A 25,482-nucleotide genomic window follows, 5' to 3' on the forward strand; every position below is an offset into this window, starting at 1 on the left:
CATAAAATACATTTCAGCTATAGCAAACTACCTAGTTTTGGATAATCTCTATATTCTGGTTTACCTTTATCACAGAAACTATACCAGCACTTTTTTGTGGCACTGAAGTGGTACCCAGGCATAACTCAAACAAGGTGCAAAACAGCTGACTGTAATTTTGAAAAATTCTTTTCCTTTCCAGTCTCATTTAAATTCTTTGTTAATCTTAAAAATGGTCGTTTTTGCTTGTGAGCAAGTAGTCTGATAGTGTTTTAAAAGAATGCTAATTGAATGGCTTTTTATCTTCCGAATTAAAGTTTGATCACATCTTGACATGTTTCCATGTTTTTTAGCTGAAACAGTTTTACCTCTAATTGTAAATCTCTGAATGGTAGGTAACTGTGTATGCACCTTCATTTGCAGGGAATGTCTTGGTGAAGCACATGAGCCTTGTGACTGCCAAACCTGGACAGACTGGCTACAGAAAATATCTGAAATGAAACCAGAAGAACGTAAGAATCATGCCTGGAGAAGATTTTAGTTACATTAACTAAAAACTTGACATCAGTTAAACAGGTTAAAAGGGGAAGAAAATTAAACCCCTGACTGAGGGGCAGCTTCACACTTCAACTGCCTATTAGGCAGTGCTATGGTACACTGTTCTTTGAAGGCCATTCCTCCCTGTAAATCTGTGTGTGGTTCAGTCAGGGCATACAACACTCTTTTCCCTTCCTTATACAGCTTTGTTTTGTTAATTAATTCATTTATTCATGAATATAATTTTATTTGTCCTGGGCAATTTTAAATCTTTTAGCCCAGTCTGAACTGTTTGCTTGTGTTCCATGCGGTTGCTTGTGTGCCTTAAAAGTAGTTTAGGCCAACAGGTGATTATAACAGTGACACTGAGGATGAATTGCAGGGGGTTTGTGAGGAATGGCTTAATGATAAATAAGTTTTACTGAAAAAACTAATAAAGGTCAGGTTTATGCAGGGCAGACATATTCTTGGTCAACGTTAACAAAAGAATTTAAGATAAATAGTAATTTGAATAAATACTAACTTAACTTGGTTGCAGCAGTTCAGACCCTTACCCTAAAATGTTATAAATATTTGGGAAAGCATAGAAAATTTTATAAAGAGGCTAAATGCACCATACTTTGTCAAACTATGCTAATATTTCTCTTATATATATTTGCTCATTTAGATATTATAAAAGTCAAATATATTACATATAAATTTTTATAGAAATATTGTGTGGAAATATATAGAAATAATACATGTAAAAATATTGCATATAATATTTGTAAGTTAGAACACATATATATATTTATAGATGTGAGAAATATATAGTGAAGAATTGCAATTGACAAGAAACACATAAACATATCTTTTCTAATCAGATTTTCACAAAAGATTACACAAGTACAATTTCAACTTCTCTGTTTTTGCATGCTCCATATCCTGCTGTCACACTCAAAAAGTTGTGGGAGTGAGTGAGGCATATGAAGATGCTGCCAACTGCCTGTGGTTACTAACGAACTCCAAACCATGCGCCAACTGCAAATCTCCGATTCAGAAGAATGAGGGCTGCAACCACATGCAATGTGCAAAGGTAAGAAAGACCCCTCGTATGATTTGTTGTGAAACCATAATTCCGGTTATGTATGTCATGTGTACGTTTTAGGAGCACAAAACCCTCTGAAATGTCGTGCTTAAGATCTAATGGGACCTGTTGCAAGAATTACATCATTTGCAAATGGCTGATTGCATGTATTTAGAGAATGATTAATATTTAGTGTTCGGCTGGCAGATGAACACCGTAGTGATCAGAAATAATTGGTAGTTTAGTCATCATTAATAATGTGGAAGAGAGAACATTTTTAGTTGGCAGAATGTGAAACATTTTAAGGAACTGTAAGCTCTAATAATGGTTTTGCCTTGTTACATTTTTCTTTTGCAATATTTCTCCAACACAGCAAAAACCAGAGATGTTTAAATGGAAAACTGTAAACAAGAATTAATCAGTAAGAATGAAAAGACAGTGAAGAGTAATTCCAAATGGAACTTACTGGTGACAGCAGCCAAAAAATTAGTCATGAGTTTGCACTATGGTACCAGAATAGAAATAATATTTTTTGCTGTGAGTTCAGTACCATTTGAGAATGTTTTGGGGTTTTTTTTCTCCCAAATTATTTAAAGCAGCATATTTAGAATACTGTTTCTTTTTTGTCAGAAATAACTTGCACAACTGCAGCTTATACCTCTTCGGGGAACGTCATTAAAAATCAGAAAGTAGCACACACTTCACATAGTTGGCCTCCAATAAAGAGCTAAAATATTTAGAAAGCAATTATTTTGATTTTTCTGGAAATGCCGTAGTCTCACTCCATTGCTATGCTGATTCCATTTTCTTTATATTATCATAAGATATTCTCTCTCTTTCTGTCATATGAATTGAAATTTGGGGCTTTTTTTGTTGTCATTTCTTTGGTTTTGTCTGTGGCAGCAGAGAACAGATTCTCCTGCGCTTTGGTTTATGCCAAGTTTGCTGTTTTCTTTTTTTTTTCCCCTTAAATTATATTTAAAAGAGCTCATAAATTCCGTAGTGCTAAAAACTGTAAAAGATGTGTTTGTTGCAGCTTTTGCCACTGAGCTTATCTCAAGTGAACGGAAGTACGTTCAGGCTGGAGGAAACCTTGGCTGTTAAACACTGTTAAATGTAGATAATTTAATTCAGTACCATTCTGAGGGATTGGCTGACAACCACAGTTCTCTTTTCTTCTTTGATGCTGTACCTTATAAACAGCTTGAAGTGTCCATAAAACAGTCAGATTCCTTTTCTGGTGGAGAAATCTCTGCAAACAGAAGCTGCCCTCCCTCAGCCTAGTGAAGAAGGAAAGGAAGGGTGTCCTCAAGCTCATTGGTAGGCTCAGACACAAGGTATAGTGAACACCTTGCTTGTCTCTTCCTCCACTGTGACAGAGCTTTTGTCTTTGCCACCATTGCTCGAGCCTACTACATGATGAGCTACAACAACCTCTTGGCAGCTAGCGTGTACTTTGGTGTAAAGGAAGATACTCTTTACTCATAAAATTGCATTTCTGTATTTAAGCAGGCATCATACAGGTTTATGAGCCCAGTTTCTAAGGAGACAAGGCTTAGGTGGTCTTGCCCTCTCTCACTCCCCTACCTGTGGTATTTTTTTTGCCTTCTGTGTGCTTTGAACCAAATGTGAAGGAACAGGAGGGGTTTCATAATTATTAAATTACTGCAAGTTTCAGGAAAGAGAGAGGCTGAAACAGTTACTGCTCAGGAACAACCTCTTCTGCTTGGCTTAGACGGTGGCCAGGAAGCAGATGTGATTTGTTAAGCCTAGGCAGTGCTGCTGTATGGCTAGGTGATTAGCAGGGCACACAAAATAGAGCTTGGTGCTTTGGGACATGGGTAGAAGCAGATGGTGTGGGTTTGAGTGTTTAGTGAGACTGAACTATTGGAGGATGGTCTAGGAACTCTGGGTGAGCCTTAGATTTTTGAGAAAGCTTTTGGAAGTGTGAGAGATTAGAGGACATACGGTGGTCATGGAGGGAGATATCACATATTTTTTTAATAGATGTTACAAAAATATTCACCCTTTCTCAAGAACAGTTTCTCTGTCACTTAAAGAATGTGAACGTCTTTTTGTAAAACAAAAAAGAGGCCTAATCAGCTGTATTTGTTTTATTTATATATCGTTTTATTTATATATTTATATATAATTTGCTTTATTTCATCCACTTAAAGCTTAACCTATAGATCCATCACAGTCTTGTGATCCAAGGAACAAAAATTATGACTGACATGATTTCATAATAGATTTTCTGTGGTAGGTAAAGCAGGAAGTAGGCTCCTCAGAAATTGTTCTGACCATAAGCCCACTCAGAATGATGTTAATTCAGTTGTTCATGGAGGAATAATGATGCATGACTGCAAATCTACAATCTGTTGGCTTCTCTCCCCCCTCCCCTTCTTTCTTTTTTCTGAAGTGCAAATATGACTTTTGCTGGATATGCTTAGAAGAATGGAAGAAGCACAGCTCTTCCACTGGAGGCTATTATAGATGCACTCGCTACGAGGTTATTCAACATGTAGAGGAACAGTCCAAGGAGATGACAGTAGAGGTAACAAATAAATGCGTGTGTTTCAAAAATAGCGCTAAGGCTGCAATTTTCTATTTGGGATAAGTATAATCAAAATTCTTCTGAACTTGAGTTCTAAATGGAAAAAATACAACCTTAAATATATCAAAAAAGACAGAAAAAAACCACTGCTTATTTGTGGCTAGAAACATAGGATTTTGTTCTGCATTTGGCTTTGCTAACAGTCACTTGTTGACTTAAATAATTTTAGTTCCCTGTGCCATGGTTTCCTTTTGTGAAATGGGCATGCTGGTACTGTAATGAGCTGCTGTGCACTATGGAAGACATGCTTTAATTTTGGCATTTGGAAAGTCTGCTTAAATAGCATGCACACAAAGTGCATCAACTCATTGGTTACAGTATTTGAAGATTCTGAACTTCAAAAACTACATTTGTCTCTTTACTTACATGGCACTCATCAGCATCGTATACAATACTTTACTTTGCAGTGCTACAGACTAGGAGAAGTCTGTCTAGAAAGCTGCCTGGAGGAGAGAGACCTGGGAGTGTTGGTTGACAACCGACTGAATATGAGCCAGCAGTGTGCCCAGGTGGCCAAGAAGGCCAATGGCATCTTGGCTTGTATCAGAAATGGTGTGACCAGCAGGTCCAGGGAGGTTTTTCTCCCTCTGTACTCAGCACTGGTGAGACCGCTCCTCGAATACTGTGTTCAGTTCTGGGCCCCTCACCACAAGAAGGATGTTGAGGCTCTGGAACGGGTCCAGAGAAGAGCAACAAAGCTGGTGAAGGGGCTGGAGAACAGGCCTTATGAGGAGCGGCTGAGAGAGCTGGGGTTGTTTAGCCTGGAGAAGAGGAGGCTGAGGGGTGACCTCATTGCTCTCTACAACTACCTGAAAGGAGGTTGTAGAGAGGAGGGTGCTGGCCTCTTCTTCCAAGTGACAGGGGACAGGACAAGAGGGAATGGCCTCAAGCTCCGCCAGGGGAGGTTTAGGCTAGACGTTAGGAAAAAATTCTTTACAGAAAGGGTCATTGGGCACTGGCAGAGGCTGCCCAGGGTGGTGGTTGATTCACCTTCCCTGGAGGTGTTTAAGGCACGGGTGGATGAGGTGCTGAGGGATATGGTTTAGTGTTTGATAGGAACGGTTGGACTCGATGATCCGGTGGGTCTCTTCCAACCTGGTTATTCTGTGATTCTGTGTGAAATAGTGGGAATAGAAACAGTTCGTTATGTAATTGTATCTAATGGTCATTGATAAACTAAATCAGAAGATTTATCTTGGCTTCTTTTGTTTCCCTATTGTTTTCCAGGCTGAAAAGAAGCATAGAAGATTTCAAGAGCTTGATAGGTTTATGCACTATTACACAAGATTTAAGAACCACGAACTTAGCTACCAGGTGTGGGTTGACCCGTTTTTACTGATTTTTGTTTCTGTTTTATTCAACCAAAAATAATTATCTTATTGTATTTTCTGTATCTTCTTTCTCTAGTTAGAACAGCGCCTTCTAAAAACAGCCAAAGAAAAGATGGAACAGTTGAGTAGAGCTCTCAGTGGAAGTAAGTATTTGCTGTAATCTGTGAATTTGATTTGAAATCAAATCAGCTCTGTTATGGCTAAACCTTTTATTTCATAGAGTTCACATCAGTCTGCTGTGTGGTGTGATCCCTCCAGTAATAGGACTCATTAGCCGCGGATAAAAGCTAAATGTACAGTAAATCTTATCTATTCCGAAGACTCAAGGAGAAAGTAGGATTAGTAAGGGAGAAGCTGCGCTTACTTCTTTTAGTGAGAACACTATGCTGTCATTGAGAACCTGCTGCTAAATATATAACTGACATGCACATAAATTTTATTATTTTGGAGGAAAACTTTTATGCTGAAAGAAATGCTGTCATCACCAGGAAAATATTTTCTCAATGCTTGTTTTATCTTAAAGCTGAGGGAGGCTGTCCTGATACCACATTCATTGAAGATGCAGTACATGAGCTTCTAAAAACTCGCCGCATTCTTAAGTGTTCTTATCCATATGGATTCTTTTTGGAGCCTAAAAGCACAAAGAAAGAAATATTTGAACTTATGCAGGTAACATATGCATATATTTTCCTTAACTAATGTTACTTTTAAGTAATATTAGTTATCATTGTCTTTTTGCCATTTTTGTAGTGTAAAACTGATATATTTACTTTGTATTTGTAACCAAGGTTGGAAAACTAATGCATTTTTATTGCTTTATGGTACAGTAGCTTTTAGTTCAATTTTAGAACAAATGAAAAATAGTACTTTGCTGCAGAAGGAGAAGGATAAAGACAGGTTGGGGGGAAGCGGGGAAGAAAATTATTTACTGTTAACCTGCTTTTCTGAAAAGAACATTTTAACTTCAGTCTTCGTCTCCATCTGTAGCTCCTCTTTCCTGTCTTTCCCTGCTAATGTATCTGACAAGTGGGTGGGGGCAAGACTGGGGGAGTACCTGGGTGCCAGTGGCATCAGCAGCAGGGGCTGCTGCCCCCTATCCTTTAGGGCCTCTGAAGATGTTCAGTGTGTCTGAGTGCAGGGAAGCCCTACCCCAAGCTGGAGAACAGCATTTAGGTCAGTAAAGGCATAGGCTAGAAGGGCAGACTTTTTGGGGTATTTTGGTATTTCGAATGTTATTTTTAGGGAATCAAATACGATTTTGCTCAGTATTTATAGTGTAGAGCTCTGCCTGATTTTCATTTATTGTAAAATTATTTCATTTTATATTTATTAACTATTGCAGACAGACCTAGAAATGGTCACTGAAGACCTTGCACAGAAAGTGAACAGGCCTTACCTTCGTACTCCTCGCCATAAAATCATCCGTGCAGCTTGTCTTGTGCAGCAGAAGCGGCAAGAGTTCCTGGCTTCTGTGGCCCGTGGTGTTGCTCCTGCAGACTCACCAGAAGCACCCAGACGCAGGTAAGCCAAACAAATACTGTGCAAGTCAAAAGAGTTCATTGATAGCTGCTGAAGTGGGTGAGCCACTGTCATTCTTGGGCAGTGTGGTAAGGTGGAGCTGATAAACACGGTGGTTCTAAGTCACTAGATAGTGACGTTTTAGGACGAGAAGGAATAGCCTCAAGCTGCGCCAGGGGAGGTTCAGATTGGACATTAGGAAAAACTTCTTCACTGAAAGGGTTATCAAGCACTGGAACGGGCTGCCCAGGGAGGTGACTGAGTCACCATCCCTGGAGATATTTAAAAGACGGGTAGATGAAGCACTTAGGGATATGATTTAGTAGTAGACTTGATGATCTCAAAGGTCTTTTCCAACCTAAGGATTCTATGATTTTCTTGGATACCTGATCCTTGTGGAATTAACAGATTTTCACTGAGGAAAACTATATTTGAGAATCACTGCTCTGTATGTTGCAGCCTAAATGGCTTCCCCGTTTGTGATATAATAATGATTAGATGTCGTGTTTCCCTTTTGTCCTTAAATATTGTCACTGAATTCCTGGTACGCTCCAAAAATCTTTGCTGAAAAAATATTTGCTGAACATATCAAGCAGTTCTGGAATAGTCCACAGATTAATTGTATGACTTTCTAAATGAATTTTGAGGTAAGAATTAAATCAGAAGACTTGTTAAGTTTACAGAGTTGCTGCCGTGCACTACTTCTTAGGCGTTGATAGGTTTTGAAGCTCTGAAAGTTGTTCATACTTTGTTCTACTTCTAAACTTTATGGTATATCTCTTAATTTTATAGCTTTGCTGGTGGAACGTGGGATTGGGAATATTTAGGATTTGCATCCCCCGAGGTAAACTATTTCTTTCTATTTTTTTAAGTTCTGCATATTCTAGAAACACAGGTATGATTGCAATCTGCATGAAGAGCTTCCTTATTTTGATTCAAAGCATTTCAAGTTGGTTTAAGCTTACCATTTTATTTATTTCACAATAGAAGGAAATATATGCATAGGTAATTGTGCAATGACAATGCCTCTAACATGGCTATAGTTATTTATAACTATAGTTATTAATCAAGCTATGTAGTATTCATCATTTTCCAAGTACATAACCAGTTTTAAAATTGTGTATGCACTGGTGTCTATGTGCTGGGGAACTTTCAAGTAATAAATATATGAAATTGTGTAATTACTTTTGAAAGTCAACATAAGAGCAGAATTTGACAAGAAGTATAATAAAGTTCCATCCTTCTGTAACAACTCAACATACATACAGGCATGCACCTAAATATTGTTGGCCCTTTGAAATGTTTCTTTTTATTTTTATGTGTTGAAGGAGGATGGAAACTGCATACTCAAATGAGATGAACTTCTGCTACTTGAACAAGAATAAAAATTATATTTTTTAAAGTGAATATTCCACTATCTATATGTGGGAAAGAGTAAATAATTTTAAAGACTCTGAGCTAAAATATGAGGAGCTTCCTATGAAGCTTTCCTTTATCACCTTAGTTTTTATTTAACATTCTGAGAACATTAGATTAAAGCATTCAGTTAGGAAGGAGACTTCATTTCAGTATTTTCTTGGTGCTTGTTTCTTTCTAGCTAGTAATTTTAAAGCATCCTGGAAGCCCATGTGTACTTTTTCTATATATTTCCTTTGCTATTGTTGTTGGTGAGCATCATGCTGGAAAGAAAATAGCTTGCTTCTCCATAAAATATCAGCTTGCTTCTCCTGTCTAGTTCTTTTATTCCCTTCTTTTGAAATAATTCTGCATCTGATAATATCAAATTCATTCTGATGTTACTTTATCATCAGTGGAACTGGTTATGAGAAAAAGCTGATAAGAAATATGTTGATAAGCTGTTTAGCAGTAGGTGCCCTTGCAGTTGTGCTTAGATGATTGCTTATGAGCTTTTATGATTTGCCTAAATCTGGCACTGTATAATTCAAACTGGTTTCTTTGCTACGTAGCTATCAAGAATACTTGCAACCACCTATGCTAAAGGAAATTTGTAGAATTAGTAATGGTCACCTTTGTTTATTTTAGTGAATATCACTAGAAATTTTTTTACATAGAGTTGTACTTTTACCAACAAATAGTAAAATGACTGTGAATACCAGATTATTACCGAAAACAAAATATTGCTGGTTTTAGCAAGGAGCGCTGCTTCTTGTAGACCACTCTGTGAAACCCTGATGCTCCTGTCCAACAAAATTAAAAGTTATTTTGCTCACGTGTATAAAATTGTTCCAAGTAATCAGAAATAAAATTTTATCAGTAGTAATCTATACATCTTTAGTCTAAAGGTTAAAAAGCAAGCAAAAGTTAAATGGCAATTGGTAAAATCTATTATTTTATTGCAAACAGCTAAAAGATCAGATCTGATATGATTAATGAATCTTGGGGTTCAGTGTCACTTCCCATTATTCCTTATCTGATTCATAGTGATATAATTATATATTTTTAAAATAATTAAGTTATATTATTCCATATCAAGTTTTGATTTTCTGTTCTTCGGGCCACATACTTCCATTTAGGAAATCCCTGAGCTCCTTGGGAGTAAGTAGAATATTTTAGAGAAGAATCACTTCACGTTTGCTTTTTTTTTTTCTTTTTAATGCTGTTCAATAGGCTGACAAGTATCTACGCCTAACTACTGTTAAAGACAGAATATTAGGCTAAAAGGACCTTTTGTCTGGCCCGGTACAGCTGGTTTTATGTTCTTACAATTTTCCTGGGTCTTCTTACACATTTAAATCTGCCCACACTGATAATTTCATGATTATTCTTTTTGGCTTGCATATGTCATTATGAATAAAAATTTGGTCTGAAACATTTTGTAGAAAGACAACATACCATCATAATACCATCAAAATTAATAACGTCATCATATAAGAGAAATGATACTTCTGGATTCAAGTTTTAGATACTGTAGATATTGAGATATTCTAGGGCGAAGACTTACTGTGAGAAAGGAAAGGTAATGATAATGTTATCTTTCCCAATTCATCTGGCCAAATGAAGCCTTTGGATTACAGATTTCCCAGCTTGGAGGTCAGGGAAAAAAGTAGTATTTATTTCTAAAGAGAAGAGTTCCTGTGTTTTATTGCCTAGTGTAAATGAATAGCTGAAATTAATGACAGGTCTTACGTACAGGTCAGGTTCAGTGTCAGCTGTACTAACAAAAAAACATATCTGGAAATTTGCCTTCAAGCATAAAATTAGTCTTTTAATATTAGGAAAAGCATGGAAATTAAAATATTTATTTCCAAGTATTAAGATTGTTAATCCTTGGGATGTTAGCTTGGTAGTCAAAAATAAGTCTTTTCCACAAATTTTACATAAACTGTCTTTCGTAACACACAACATGAGAAATTACAGGCTGCAGGAGTGGAAATCCACATGGTATGGCTCATTAGTAGCTCAAGTTAGGCAGAAATAGAGGAGATTTATAAGTCATGGAATAAAAATCCATCAAAGACTGTTCAATAAAGGAGTATTAGTTGTGGCTTGAGAAGTTTCAGAGCTTATAGTGTCTTGCAGGCTGGGAGAGGTATAAAAAGTCCTGCTGTATGTCTGCCAGCTTTCTGTAGTCTTCTAAAGGTTATTTTCTACTGGCAACTTCTGGCAGCAGGGACTCTGAGATGATCTATTAGTCTAATTCAGATTAATTGTTTTTATGCTCTAAAATTACTAGGTATATATTTATTAAAAAGTGTATTGATGTGTGTGTATACAAAGTTTGGCATCAAAGCTTTTAAACAAGAAATGTGTACGTGGAATTCTTTAAAAGGGGAGATTGCAAGTATTAAAATGTTGGTAGTACATCAAGTATTTTTCTTTGCTAATTCATTATTTTACAGATTTAGGATTACCCTGGATTTTTTTTATTACTCATCTGAAGCATTGCATGATATAACTTGCAATTTATTTTTCTGAAAACAGATGATTTTATAATAAATATATGAAATCACACATTTTTTTATAAAAATGTGGTGCTCGCAACATCAGAAAAATATTACTGCATGCTGCCCTTTGTTTTGTAACCTTTGGTTTATGCAGGAATATGCTGAATTTCAGTATCGGAGGAGGCACAGACAGCGTCGACGTGGAGACATGCACAGTCTGCTGAGTAATACTCCAGACCCTGATGACCCCAGCGAGAGTACATTAGGTATGTTACTGCCTGAGGCTGGTTTTTTCTCTTCCTATTTCAGAGATTGCTAATAGTGACCACAGTGTTTTTTCTCCTGTGGATACTATTTAAAGACATTTCAAATACATTGCTGTATTTTCAGGATACAACATAAAGGCTTGGTTTTGCATCTTTGTATGTGATCTTAGAAGTGTTGCTGTCTTTGTTGTGGCTGCTCCTCTTTTGAAAGATAAATGCTTTGATCTTCCCACTAACAGCTCCTCAGCTATTTAGAGCAGATTTGCTTTTCTGAAGAAATTTTGAAGGGAACATATTTCATATGACAGTCTAATCTATATACCAGCTCTTTTATGCCAATTAAAAGAAACGGTTGTATGTAAAGAGTGTTCAAGAGGGTTCCTTTGGTACAGGCCTGCTGGAAGACAGTCATAAGGCCGTATTCCAAACCCTGCTCAGAAACTCCTGTACTGGCAAAGACAGCCAGGAAGCAAGTTGGCATGGGCTTCAGCTTCCAGCATGCCCCTCTCCTAAGTGGACTGTGGCTGGTAGTGCAGTCCCTTAAGGTCATTGTAACTTGTCTGTCTGGGCTGTCTCCATTCTGCTGGGAGCTTTTGCAGAGGTACAAAAATAGCCTGAATCCAAATCATACCGTGATGCTGTTTCTTCAGTCCCTAAGCTATGCTGCAAAACTCTGTCGCTGTGTCTCATGAATTTAAGTCCTATGCATAGCTTGTCCTTTAAAAGCAAAAGGAGAAATCCTTTACCGAGGAGAAATAAACGTGTTCTTTATTTTAGAGACAGTAAAAATAATTTTGATGAGCTTTAGTCCTGCCTTATTACAAGTAAATTGCAAAACCATCTTGTTAGTTTGAGGACTAACATTTGACTGAATCTTGAGTATTGTGGTGATGGCCAACACTGTTAAAGCATGCAAAAGAGAATTGTGTGACACACATGGAAAATTCCATTTTCCAAAGTCAAAAGAGTTCCATTTATTTTTATTACAGAGCAGCTTTTCTGGAAATGGCATTTTACTTCTATTTTTTCTTGGTTGTTTTAAGAAAACAGCAATGTCAGTGATTGCTGAGGTATACACTAATTACTCTTAATTGTATTGCAATGTTCTGGTAAAAATTAATGTAATATTAACGTTACAGCTGAATTGCTGTCTTTTAAAGAACAGGGAAATGTAAATGTAAAGAACAGGTCAACTTTGTAGTTGACCTGTAAATGCATTCTGTATTGTGTCCATGTGCAGTAATTTTCAGAACTTTCCATAAATCTCATACATGCCTTAGAAGCACTTTGCCCCTCCTGACAGTGGGCTCGTGCTTCTGATGGCATACCCCTTTCTTTGAAAGAGAAGACGGGTACTGAGAGCAGAACCAGGCAGTCACTCCTAAAACAGTGGGTCCGGTGTTTTGCCGCTGCGTAAGAGTTGGTGTGGAAGGAGTCGTTTGGATTATTCAGGTCAGAGTGAATAAAGGAGTAAAATTACGCAGCTGGAATACAAAAGAAAGGAAGAAGTTCTGTCAGTAAATAATAGTGGAGAAGGCTTCCTCACTGGTTCTTCAACTGTTTTTGTTTCAATTGCCCAAACAGACACTCAGGAAGGTGGCAGTAGCAGAAGACATGGCACCTCCATGGTGAGTTCAGCTTCTATGGGTATTCTGCACAGCTCTTCGCTTCATGACTATACCCCTGTCAGTCGCTCTGAAAACCAGGATTCTCTTCAGGTATCTCTCCTAATCTCTTTTCCATTTCCTCTGCTTTGCTTGCCTTCGTCTGCTGTGCTTTTCTGTGTCAGTTTGCCTCTCTGCAGATTTTCTTAATTCTTCAATGACAATGGGGAATCTAAAACTACAAATTACCCATTCACACTGGTAAGAACTGCTGAATGATCACTAATGTAGCAATAGTAATCTCTTAAATTCTATTGTCAACTGTCTGAGGTTTGAGCCCAAATTACGTTTCATCCAAAATCTGCAACAAGATGCAAGTTTTATTCTGAAAGCAACCTTCTGTATTTCCACAGGCTCTGAGTTCTTTGGATGAAGATGACCCAAACATCTTGCTAGCTATTCAGTTATCATTACAAGAATCTGGCTTGGCCTTAGATGAAGAAACTAGAGACTTTCTGAACAATGAAGCATCTTTAGGAGCAATAGGTACCTCTTTGCCTACAAGACTGGACTCTGCTCCCATAAGTATAGACAACCCAAGAGGCGCTCTGAGCAGCTCGGAGCTGTTAGAACTTGGTGACAGTCTGATGAGACTAGGTGCAGGCAGTGATCCCTTTTCAGCGGATCGTCTTCATTCACACCCCTGCAGCGATATGAGAAGTGGATTATACTCGACATCTAGTGATGCTGATTCCAGCAGTCAAGATCCCAATACCAATGAAAATCTACTTGGAAATATTATGGCCTGGTTTCATGACATGAACCCACAGAGTATTGCTCTGATCCCCTCAACAAGTACAGAAATGGATGAGGATTCACAGCAACCCAGTACCGAAGATGGGTCAGCAGGGCAACCAAATCTTAGAGATGCAGGCCTGCAGCCTCCGGAAGAGCATGCGCTGTTTGAGGATGCACTCAAAAACGAAGGCAGAGGAACCCAAACAGAGGAAAGCACTTCTGAAGAAAATATTATTCCAGGTGAAACAGTCTCACAAAGTGGTGATAATAGCAGGGAGGTAACAGTGGATGCTTCAGGAGATGCTTCAAGTCAGACTCCTCAAACCTCAAGTGAATGGATTGAACACGTGCATCTGGTATGAAAATGATCTAAATCTGGAGTAAATAAATGGTGGTAACAGATGGTACAGTATGTGGAGTAAGCATTATGGAGTCTTTGATCCACAAATTTACAGCTCAGTTTTAACCACTGACACAACAGATATTTAGGAGTTCTCTTGAATTGTAGTTCTTTATAATAATGTGAACCTTTCAAGGAATATCCTTTGCATTTAATTAATTAGGTAGTACTTGCCTTTTTGCTCTCAAGAAAAAGGAATAAGTAGGTTGTATTCCACATTCCTAATACAATGCAGCATCTGTTTAGCCTTAGGTTGATGATCCTTAACTTGAAAGTATGGATTAAAGGCTTACACTGATTCTTTTGGTTGGTTTGCCTCAAGAAATAGTATATTCCATTTTTTAGAACTCAATTCTTCCACCAAAATAACATTTAGCAATTTATTTGCATTTTGGTTTTGTTTTCCATAACTTTTCCTTACTCATTTTTTTTCATTTTTGTTAGCAGTGTGGATGGAGGTATTTAATGCTTCTCTTTAGTACTGCTCCAGAAACGCATTTTAGGGGATATTCTTTCCCATTAAAATCAAAGATTTTTTCATGTCTATTTACAGTCCAAACGTGCCAAACTGGCATAGTTAGCTGGCAGTAGCCTAATGAAACAGTGCAGTGTTACTCTATCAAACTAATCCCACAATCTTAGCAGTGAAAGAAATGATTGGGTAGCATTGCTTCTCTAAATTTAACTGGCATGTGTTGCCATGGTGACTGCATTTAATTAAATGTAGCCTGTATCTTAAGTTAATAAAACCTAATGCTGCTGTTAAACAGTTATTTTAAATATTAAAATACAGTGAGTTAGCAACAGCTATGCTGTATTTTAAGAGACACTTTAATGGAAGTGCAATCATAGTTCTTTGTTTTCATAATTCTACAAAGCATTCTATGCACTAATAGTGCAATCACTTTTAATGATAACATTTTATAAAAACATAGGAATACAGGATTTTCATATATTAGCCAGTCCCATAAATAAAGTTCGGATAACGCATTCTGCTCAACATGTTACGGTGCCTTTTGCCTAACCCAACTGGATAGTTGCCACAGTTAAACAAGTAATTAAAATTCAGTGTCTGTTCTGGAGTAACTATGCTATTAATTGCAAAGACCTCCATAAAACCACCCATGGCCTTGCCTTTACAGTAAATAACTAAATGTTCAGTCAGTGTTTTTGCATAAACAAAACACTGCTAGATATTTGTTCAATTGCACAATATTCATTTGCTGTGTGATTACTGTTTAGTGTATAAAAAAAAAATTTAAAAAAACCCTTTTCCTGGTTGTTGTACCGTGAAAAAAAAAAAACAAACCTTGGTTTTAGGTTTGCTTAAAAGCATCAATCTACGGTTAGTGAGATACAATGGTACAGTATGTAATTACAACTAGAGTAAGTTGTTGAAATGGCTGTTTTAATTGCATATACTCAAAACTTGTCATAACATGAGCAAATTACATGCACTCCATTTTAAGTTTTGCTTAACTGTTACCAGAGATTTGTTGATATGATATAAAAACTTTATTACTACTGAGTGTGTATAGGCAAGTGTCATGATAGCAAAGTTTATGTATTGATTACTGTGAGTTCAAGTGAGTGTTTTGGTAACTAATTCATGCAAATCCAGCTTTTGAACCTTGCAGTTGCGGGAATGAATCGATGAGACGGACTCCAGATAGATGTAAAAGCGGAGACGTTTATTATTGCAACTTACAGGTTCATATACCTTTGCTCATCTGTCCACGTGCTTCCTCCCATAGCAACCTGATTGGCCCAGGCCTGTTGTCCACGGCTCGCAATCACCAGCATCAACATTTGGTTGGTTGACTCCAGAACCCCACATGCTGCCCCTAAATGCTGTCTCCACCCTGATTTGCATCTCTGATGTTCACCTCTTTGTTCAGTTTCCCACTCTTGCAACGCAAGGTCAGTTCAAGGACCCCAAGTCAAACAGGTCTACCTTGTCATCACTGATTCCTACATTTCCCCCTTTTTTAACTTCAAACAACTAAAGCTCTCTTGATGGTTGTTTCTAACATTTTCCAACAACATTGCATAATACATGGTATAACTAACAACAATACAAACATTAACAACATGAATCCTATTTTAATAACTTGCTGTAGCCATCCAGTAATGCCTATGAGGTACGTTCTAAAGGGGTCACTACGTGTCACCATAGAAAGGCAAAAATCTATTTGGCCAGTCTGGTTTGCCCACATTTTGTCGCGGATAAATTTGAGTTATTATCCCATCCCAAACATTGAACAACAGTACAATTCCCAATATTACGAGCTGGTATGATTGTCTTCCTCTTGAAGTCTTGATGCCTTGTCTCGTGGGAGGTATGGGCGGACCACTCGTTCTGGTATCCATCGTGGTCCAGTATCTGATAGAACACAAGCGTACTCACATCCCCATACCAACAATTCAAATGGTCCTTTCCAAGTTTGAGCTATCAAATCTTGCATCTGTACTGGTGGTCATTGATTACTTTCCGAGTCTCTTTCCAGAGACTTGGAAATCTTTCCAAAGAGTAGTCTTTGGAAAGACTACTTTCCAAAGTGTACCTCAACTCTGGGTTTATCAAACGGTCCTAAATTTAAATGATTAGTAACATATAAGGCTTTATATAGTTGTTCATGAGGAGTATAACCTTGGCTCCCTCTCTTTAATTTGTTAAGATACATCTTGAGAGTTTTTCATTCCTTGTGGCAGTACAGTCCATTGATAATGACGCTGTGGTTGACTTTTATTGATTGTTGGGATAGAAAACACAAATCTTTTACTATCCTTTGGATGTAATGGAATAGTGAAAAAAACAGTCCTTTAAGTCAATAATAATTATGTCCCATTGTTTTGGGATCATTGTCGGCAAAGGAAGACCAGGCTGAAGTGGTCCCATATCTTCCAAAATACGGTTGATTGCTTGGAGGTCGTGTAAGAGCCTCCACTTGCCTGTTTTCTTTTTTATTACAAACACAGGTGTGTTCCAAGGGCTGGTTGAAGGGATAACGTGTCCCTGTTTTTCTTGTTCAGCTATTAACTGTTCTAGGGCGGCTAATTTTTCTGTCAATAGGGGCCATTGGTCTATCCATGCAGGTTGTTTTGGTTTCCACATTAAGTTTGAACTAAAGAAAATTAGAAGTGCTTTACGGAGTCACCGTCCATTGCCGTATCCAGGGAAGAGCTGGGTGAGGATGGTCTGCAGTGTTCACTTGCGCGGTGTAGTTCATGCCGAGGGGCAGCAGCCCCAAGGAGGCGGTGGCGGCTACGGGGGAGGGCCTGGCCTGCACCCCGAGCCAGAGCCGGCTCTGCAGCAGAGGCGCTTGACCAGTCGAAGTTTTGCAAGGCTGCCGCTTCACAAAACATCCCCCACTTTTGTTGCCATAATAATTTTTGTGGGGGAGTCGGGATCATTGTAGCGAGCTGTTTACAGTCACAAGGTGTAATTATATTGCCTGACAATACATTCTCCAAAAGGGATTGAGCATAGGGAGAGGTGAGTCCCCACGTGGCAACAGTTTTCCTCAGCTCCTTTATCAGGTCCCAGTTAAGAGCCCACTCATTGGGTGCATTCTGCTGTATGATAACTGGGAATGCAGAGGGAAGATGATGTCCGTCTGCCAATGCATCACACTTTATCTTCTCCCAGTTATAGGCAGGGGTTTTGGGCCTCGACTCCGAGTTGTCTAAGGGGTTAAATCCAGGGGGTGCAAGCACGGGCTGTTCAGTTAGATCAATTAAGAGTTGTTCTGTCCCTGATAGGTCGTTTGAGTTGGAATCTTGCAGCCTTTTCGGCATCCCAAGCAGCAGTTGTGTCCTTACTAAACGCCAAGTCATCGTTATAGAGGTAGCATTAGCATCACCATGAGAAGCCACCTCCCAGATTAAATTGCCCGCTTCTGTCCATGGTTTTGGTCGGAATAATAGGGCACCATCCAACGGGGCTCCGTTGTTGCAAAGCCATTTCAGCAAAATACGTAACTTAGTCTCATCATATTTGATTCCTCTGTTTTGAAGGAATTGGAGCAGTAACTTAACTATTGCCTCTTGCTCTGATAATGCACCCTGCCCCATGATTACTCAGCTCCTCACCTGTCGTCTTAACGGTGATGCCCGGGAATGTGTGAGGAGTCACTCAGTCTTGCCCATGATCCTGTCGGAGCTGAGATTCCCACCAGATGCTGATTGCGTTGAATACCCTATCACGTCGGGGTCACCATTTGCAGGAATGAATTGACGAGACGGACTCCAGATAGATGTAGAAGCGGAGATGTTTATTATTGCAACTTACAGGTTCATATACCTTTGCTCATCTGTCCACGCGCTTCCTCCCATAGCAACCTGATTGGCCCAGGCCTATTGTCCACATGCTCGCAATCACCAGCATCAACATTTGGTTGGTTGACCTCCAAAACCCCACACGCTGCTCCTAAATGCTGTCTCCACCCTGATTTGCATCTCTGATATTCACCTCTGTTCAGTTTCCCACTCTTACAACGCAAGGTCAGTTCAAGGACCCCAAGTCAAAGAAGTATCAAACAGGTCTACCTTGCTGTCACTGGTTCCTACATGCAGTCACAAGGTTCATATTAATAAAAAATTAAATAAAGAGTATTTTACCCTTACCCTATAAAAACCTAGTTCATTTTGCAAGCATCTTTAGAGAGAATGGAATAGAATAGTCTCAAATCATCTTCTAACTTTTCCTCTAGCCACCCTCCTCCTGACATAATCATAGGCCTTTGGACATTTTTCAAAAATACCTATTTTAAATTGTTCTGTGGTATAAAATCCTTAAACTAAAACAGTTCTTCGTGAACTATCATCATGAATTGGTCTGAAAGTTGTTTAACTCACATAGCTTCCTTGAACTGTAATTTCTGAATAGAAGGAGTCTCACAAAAGGTTGTGTATTGCATTGAGATGTCTTGCAAAGTTACAGTAAGATGTGTAAGAGTGCACTCTGTGAAGATAGTGAAGTTTGTGGGTTCTGGTTTTTTGTAATTTGGTTAGCTTGTGCAGTATATCCATTGTTTCTGTGTTACTCTTACAAGCATGAAGTTAGCCTATTAAATTTGTATTTTCTTGGTACTTATTTTAACACCATAGTCATTGACTTTACAATTCAAAAATAGAGTTTGGCAAGACTATTTTGTAAACCTGTTAATTTTATAATGTAAAAAAATTACTCTAACCTTGAATTGTTATTTGCACTTTCATAGTCTATACTTGATACATTCCCACTTTATATACAAGTAGGATACTACAACCATGTAGATGTTTGGCCAAATGAATGCTGTTAATAATATGTAAAATTCTTTGATTAAACATTTATTACTTAAACTAATTCCGTTCTGTCTCATTACATCTTAGACTTACACTATCAGATTCATAAGGCTGATGAGAGGCATTTTTAGGGTACATTCAGTCCTGTGCCAGATTAGCTGGGGACCCCACAGTAAGCTGAATGTTCTGGTTTGTAAATATGAGGTACCTATGTTCATTAGGTTCATTATTGTGCACTTGGATTTTGTAAAGAGTAATGTCTTGTCATTACAAATAGTGGTGCTAAAGAGAGCGGAGGGGCTAATTTTTGAGGAAGATTCTATTAATTAGTGTTACTTAAGTGCCGCTTAATATCCAGTCTCCATTGTTACCAAGAAATTTTGGACTGCCTCTGTTGCATTAACAGGCACTAAGCCTTTCTGTTTGTTGTTACCATAATTTAATTAGCTTCCTCCCATAAGCATGCCAAGATGCTGGAGAGCTTCTAAAATCTAATGTGCAAAATTGGATTAGTCACTACAAGGCACTTTACATCACCTGCTGCTATGGTGTCACTGCATATAGTGCAATTAGCAAGTACTGAATTTTACTAAAATTGTATCATAAGAGAGATTTTTGGTTTTATGGCAGTAGGACATACTAATAGATATACAAATTTAAAACATACTTTCTGAGGTGTTTAAATTCACAGCAATATGCTTCAAAATTGCATAGCCTCAGAGCCCAGTTTCAGAAATTTGTTTACCCAGGCCAATTTCACTATTATAATACCTTCTCCTCCTCTCCCCTCTCCCAGCATGCACAAGGCATCCCACTGTAATACTCATGGAAGACAAATGTGGATAAAATGATAGCTAGTTTCTTTACTAAAAATTGTCTAGACAATGTGCCCAGAATTAGCCAATATACTGATTGTTGTCTTAGTGCTCTTCTGTAGATCAGCCAGATTGGGAAACTTGAAAGATGTAGAAAAGCCAGTGATGATGCAAAACCAAGGGTCATTTTTACCATCTCATCCTTTTAACTAAAAGGTAAAGCACAAGATATGCATCAAAAGGTAGGAGATGGATGCTCTGTATGTACTGCATAAAGCTGTGTTTGCTGTCAGTCTTTGTTAGAGGGTGAAGCAATGAATGAAGGCTTGACTTCTTGCAAAGTTATGCTTTCATACCACTTCAAAATTGGGTAAGGCTAGAATTTATACTATTCTCCAAATATATAACCACATAAAACAATTCAAGTAGTTCCCAAAAAATTAAATACTGCGTAAAGAAAGCATGTTTCCTAACTTTACTGCAAAGCCCTTTTTCCTCAGCTCTTCATAGATACTTAAGGTTTCATGTCACCAACAAAATGCTAGAGCTAATTCTTAGAAGGAGGTCTTGATCTTTACAGAAACGCTTTCTGCAGTGAAATGTGGACTTAAGACAGTGTTTTGTATACATTTTTTCTTTTTAGGTCAATTGCCTGAATATCCAGATAAAGGGAATATAAGCAAGAAAATATTTACTATATGCAGATAGATGTTCAGTGCAGCAAATATATAATCTTCAGGACTCAGATTATAGTGCTGTTTTTGTCCAAGCTCAAGTGTCATATCCACCAAAAGATGCTGGAAATAAGATGGGGGGTTTTGTCCTGGGGTTTTTACATAAGAATTGTTCACTATGTAAGAATGATTTACCTTTACTTAAGTGGTTTTCAGGAGTATTTACTAGTTTATGAACTCAGGTGTTTTTCTATGAGCAACAGTGAACGTAACTATTAAAATTATTCATCACTTCTATTTTGGGCACTGCACCTTCTCTGCACTAATTATCAGATCAATTTTATTTATAATCATCTGTTTGAAGAAAAGTTCTTACTCAGATGCTACCTTTTTTATTCTGCAAATGCCACTGTCAGTCTTGATGTCCACATTTTTCTAGCATGGCTACATTTCCATAAACATCATGACCTTTAGGGATACAAAAACCCAGCAATGCCATATTAAATAGCCAGGCCAGATTCACTAATGCAATTGCAAAGAATAATGTTATAGAATTTATACATGTTAGAGCAGAAACTTTTACATTCTGCAATTTAAAAGAAAGAAAAAGTCTTATTTGAAATTGATTGCCTTTTTTTCCTGTTCAGGCATTGGGCTTTGAGGCCCTCTTCTGACCATGATGTCTTTATAATTCAGCAGCAGGCCACCCATTTAAAATTCCAGTTCCTGGGGGTGGGGTTTGAGCATATACAGACACTGTTATAGCACAGCAGTCCAAATTCTGCTTGGCTATAATTTAGCCATCCAACTCCATTCTCCATGACTTGAGATTAATTCTGTCCTGGAAGGTGGATAAATTGGTAGATAGACTGATGGCCTAAGTAAAAAACACACTTAGTTTATGCGTACACAGTGAGCACACAGAGCACATGACACAGAAAGAAACGTTAGGATGTAGCCTTTATGGTGTATGCAATGTTTATTCATTATACAAAAAGATATGTGAGGTATTTAGCTGAAGTAACTTCCCCTTGATACACGGCCAGTCTTGATGGATTTTTGCACTTTCTGCTCCAAGTCTTCTCCAAAATAGTGTTAGGAACTTAAACTAGGGTGAGATAACACCAGAGATGCACTTTAAATAGGCTACTAAAATGGTGTACTAAAGGTTGCTGTTAGAATAGGACATAACCTGTTTGTAGCTACTGTTAAAAAATTGAAGGACAAAACATTTTTCATAAATTATCTTATTCTGCTCTGTAGACTCACATTGGAAAACCGTACCCTGACACATAATAGTAATTCGTTACATAAAGAAAATAATTCCTTTTATAATTCCCTATTACAGTGCTGTTTTCATGCTTGTCAGCCCTTCTAAGTTTTGCTTGAGTGCAGGGCTTCTGCTATATCAACACAGCACAGCCAGCTGGTTCCATCTTTGAAGAAACTTCAGTGAATGCAAATCAGGATAGTTGTAGTTCTACATTCCATTGTAATAATAAAGTAGAGAAAAGTTGAAGTTCACTAACAGAGCCTGACAAGGAATAAAACAGGGACAGCAGGAAAAAGTCCTGGACTAAAGCATGGGAAAATACCTTAGACAAGTTTGAACTGGTTGCAGAATCCAACAAATAGATCAACGTGCTGAAAAGCTTCACCGGAAAGGAGGTATACTTGCAATTGTCTCATATACTCACACATACTTGCCGTTGCAGGGTGTCACAAAGAATGCCAAAGGCCACACGGGTGCTAAGATCAGAACCAGGAACACTTCAGGTACTACTATCAAGTCCTGCTGGAAATAACAAAGGAAACTCAGGCTCAGTTTATTGCCTACTACAGCAAGTCTTTTCACTGTATGAAGAGACAAAAAGTCACAAAGTCAATCCATGAGCCTGTCACCTTTTAGGAGTCTGGAAAGGATCTAACTAACTACACAGTTGATCAGAAACAGGGATGCCCCATGCAATGTATAGAACTACAGCCATGGAAGGACTGGAGCGCCACTTTAGAAAAATGCAGCTGAGCCTCCATCAGAAGCAGGGGGGCAGGGAGCTGCCTGCTCGTCCTGGTTTTGTCTGGGATAGAGTTAATTGTCTTCCTAGTAGCTGTTATAGTGCTGGGTTTAAAATGAGAATAATGTTATCATTTCGTTGTTGCTAAACAGTCAAGGACTTTTCAGCTTCTCATGCTGGCCTGCCAGTGAGAAGGTGGGGCTTTGGACAGGAAGCTGGGAGGGCACATGGCCGAGACAGCTCACCCAGACTGGCCAAAGGGATATTCCATACCATATGATGTCATATTCAGTGTATAAACTGGGGGGAAACTGGCTGAAAGAACCACAGCTCAGGGACTACATGGGCATTGGTCAGTGGTTGGGAAGCAATTGTGCTGTGCATCACTTGTTTTGTATATTCCTTTAGCATTACTATTACTATTATCTTCCTTTTCTGTCCTATTAAACTGTTTTTATCTCAACCCATGAGTTTTACCTTTTTTTTCTGTTTCTCTCCTCCATCTCACTGCAGGGGGAGTGAGTAAACAGCTATGTGGTTGTTTTATCTGCCTGCCAGGTTAAATCACAACATTACCCCATAGGGAAAGTTCATGAAAAAAAAACAAACTACAATGACAATTCCAAGTAACCTGTTAAGTGCACATGACTGAAAAGGACAAAATTCTGTCATGTTGTTGAAATCTAAGTGTAAAAAAATGATAAAGTAGAAATGGTCAATAACTGAGGTTGGTTCACACTTAGTATGAAATCTTATACAACTGTCAGATCTGCTTTATAATTTTTTACTAATTAAATAAAGAGGAGGTCTATGTGATTAACAAATTAATTTACATAGACAGTGGGAATGTGCATGAGTGCCTTTAGGAATCAGCGCTGACTTGCATCTGTCATACTGGCTTATACTGGAGACAAGAAAACATTCTGTAACAAAAAGCACACACAAAGAAAATGAACTTCCTTAGTCCCAGTGAGACCCGCTTTGGGTCCAAATCCCAAAGTCACAAGTGAGGTTGCTCCCAAGAAGCATTGTATTGCATCAGCATCATAAAAGCTAAAGCCTAAATCTGCCATATTTTTTAGTGGCATGCAGTCTAGCTAATTCAATTTCTGTTCAAAGACTTGTGTTAAAACTGCTCCAAGCATTAGATCGTTAAGAACTGCCTCAAATGAAGCAGAAACAATAACCTCTACAGATAACCTGTTATGCAGAAAACCCATACTACAGGATCCCTATCTGCAAGAAGATACGATAGCAAAAAACTGTTCACTGTTACAAAAATAAGTACCCAGTGCTGGCGGGGAGGGCAGCAGTGGAGAACTTTGAGGGCTGTTGGGAAGGAAAGCAGGCAGAAGCTGAAAGAAAAGTAGCAGGAAGAGTTTAAACATCTCTGTAAGATCACTGATCTGCCAGACAACCACGTAAAACTACAGAGGGATGGATTAAAGAAGCAGAGAAAAAGAATAATAGCTCAAGAACTATGAACAGCTTGAAAAGAGATGAAGGTGAAATAGGATTTAAATCAAACAGCGGAAATAAATTTGGCACCCAAGACAAGAAAGTCAAAGCTAGTGTGAAAGAGAGGAGTGTGAGAGGTTAGGTGTAGTTGCTCATGAGCCAGTCCCAAGAGAGGGAAGCCACGAGGACACTAACAACTGGGAACTGTGCCCTCCAGCAGCTGCAGGGGGCATGCGAGTGAGCATCTGTAAACAGATCCCTGCAAATTATATCTATTAATTTTGCAGTTGTTACCATGATACCGCTGAACTAAATAGCCCCTTCTTTACATAAAATAATGATTTTATTTTAGCAGGATCATTTTCCTCTACATAAAACATCTTATTAAAGGAGAAAATTATTTGTTCGTGTCCACTGAGAACAAGACAAAAAGAAATCAGCTTAAGGTTGATCAGTCACCAAAGGTTTAAATAACACCTAATAGTGAAGGGTGATAGCTACATACAGAAACTAAGAGGCTCTAAATCTTTGTGTCTGAGTGGGCATATCTTAACATGGAGAAACATCTACAATGGATGGCGAAAACACCTATAAGGGACAACTTGGGGCCACGTAAGTTGCAGCAGGGAGAGGAACTACTGTTGAATCTATGATTCCCGCATGTGTACCTGGCAAAGCTTCACAAAGAGATGTGTTCATTCTCCAGCCTTTCAAATCATCTGAAGTGTGACTGAGGGTCCATGCAAAATGGGCTGGTGGCTTAATAAAGGACAAAGCTGGTGTATGTTGGGGTTACGATTCATACACACTGTCCTCCTGAATCAGAATGACTGTTTGAGTCCACCTTGTGCTTTTCAGGTGATAAGGAAGGATGGCAGCTGTACATAGCTGGGGTTGTTCAGCCTGGAGAAAAGAAAGCTCTGGGGAGACCTTATAGCGACCTTCCAGTACCTGAAGGGGCTGCAGGAAAGCTGGAGAGGGGCTGTTCACAACGGCTTGTAGTGATAGGACGAGGGGGAACGGGTATAAACTGGAGAGGGGCAGATTGAGGCTAGAAATAAGGAAGAACACGCCCGAGGTGTTCAAGGCCAGGCTGGATGGGCCTCGGGCAGCCTGGGCTGGGGGGCGGTGCCCCCGGCAGGGGCGGTGCCGGCAGGGGCGGAGCCAGCAGGGGGCGCTGCCGGGAGCCGCCGCGGCGACTTCCGGCGGGGCAGCA

General features: G+C 38.7%; 1 protein-coding gene across 1 annotated transcript in view; it reads left to right on the forward strand.

The window, feature by feature from the left end:
- ANKIB1 (ankyrin repeat and IBR domain containing 1) overlaps positions 1-23,236 on the forward strand; it is a 98,965-nt gene extending 75,729 nt beyond the window's left edge. The window contains exons 10-21 of the mRNA XM_069859615.1: positions 403-491; positions 1,461-1,591; positions 4,002-4,136; positions 5,424-5,510; positions 5,604-5,670; positions 6,051-6,196; positions 6,870-7,048; positions 7,838-7,889; positions 11,105-11,216; positions 12,801-12,934; positions 13,234-15,938; positions 22,509-23,236. Of these exons, the coding sequence (XP_069715716.1) occupies positions 403-491; positions 1,461-1,591; positions 4,002-4,136; positions 5,424-5,510; positions 5,604-5,670; positions 6,051-6,196; positions 6,870-7,048; positions 7,838-7,889; positions 11,105-11,216; positions 12,801-12,934; positions 13,234-13,980 (1,879 nt within the window). The 3' untranslated portion in view covers positions 13,981-15,938; positions 22,509-23,236. The remainder of the gene's footprint in view (positions 1-402; positions 492-1,460; positions 1,592-4,001; positions 4,137-5,423; positions 5,511-5,603; positions 5,671-6,050; positions 6,197-6,869; positions 7,049-7,837; positions 7,890-11,104; positions 11,217-12,800; positions 12,935-13,233; positions 15,939-22,508) is intronic.
- Positions 23,237-25,482: the final 2,246 nt, after the last annotated feature.

Source organism: Phaenicophaeus curvirostris, chromosome 6, assembly GCF_032191515.1.
Source record: "Phaenicophaeus curvirostris isolate KB17595 chromosome 6, BPBGC_Pcur_1.0, whole genome shotgun sequence".
Taxonomy (NCBI): domain Eukaryota; kingdom Metazoa; phylum Chordata; class Aves; order Cuculiformes; family Cuculidae; genus Phaenicophaeus; species Phaenicophaeus curvirostris.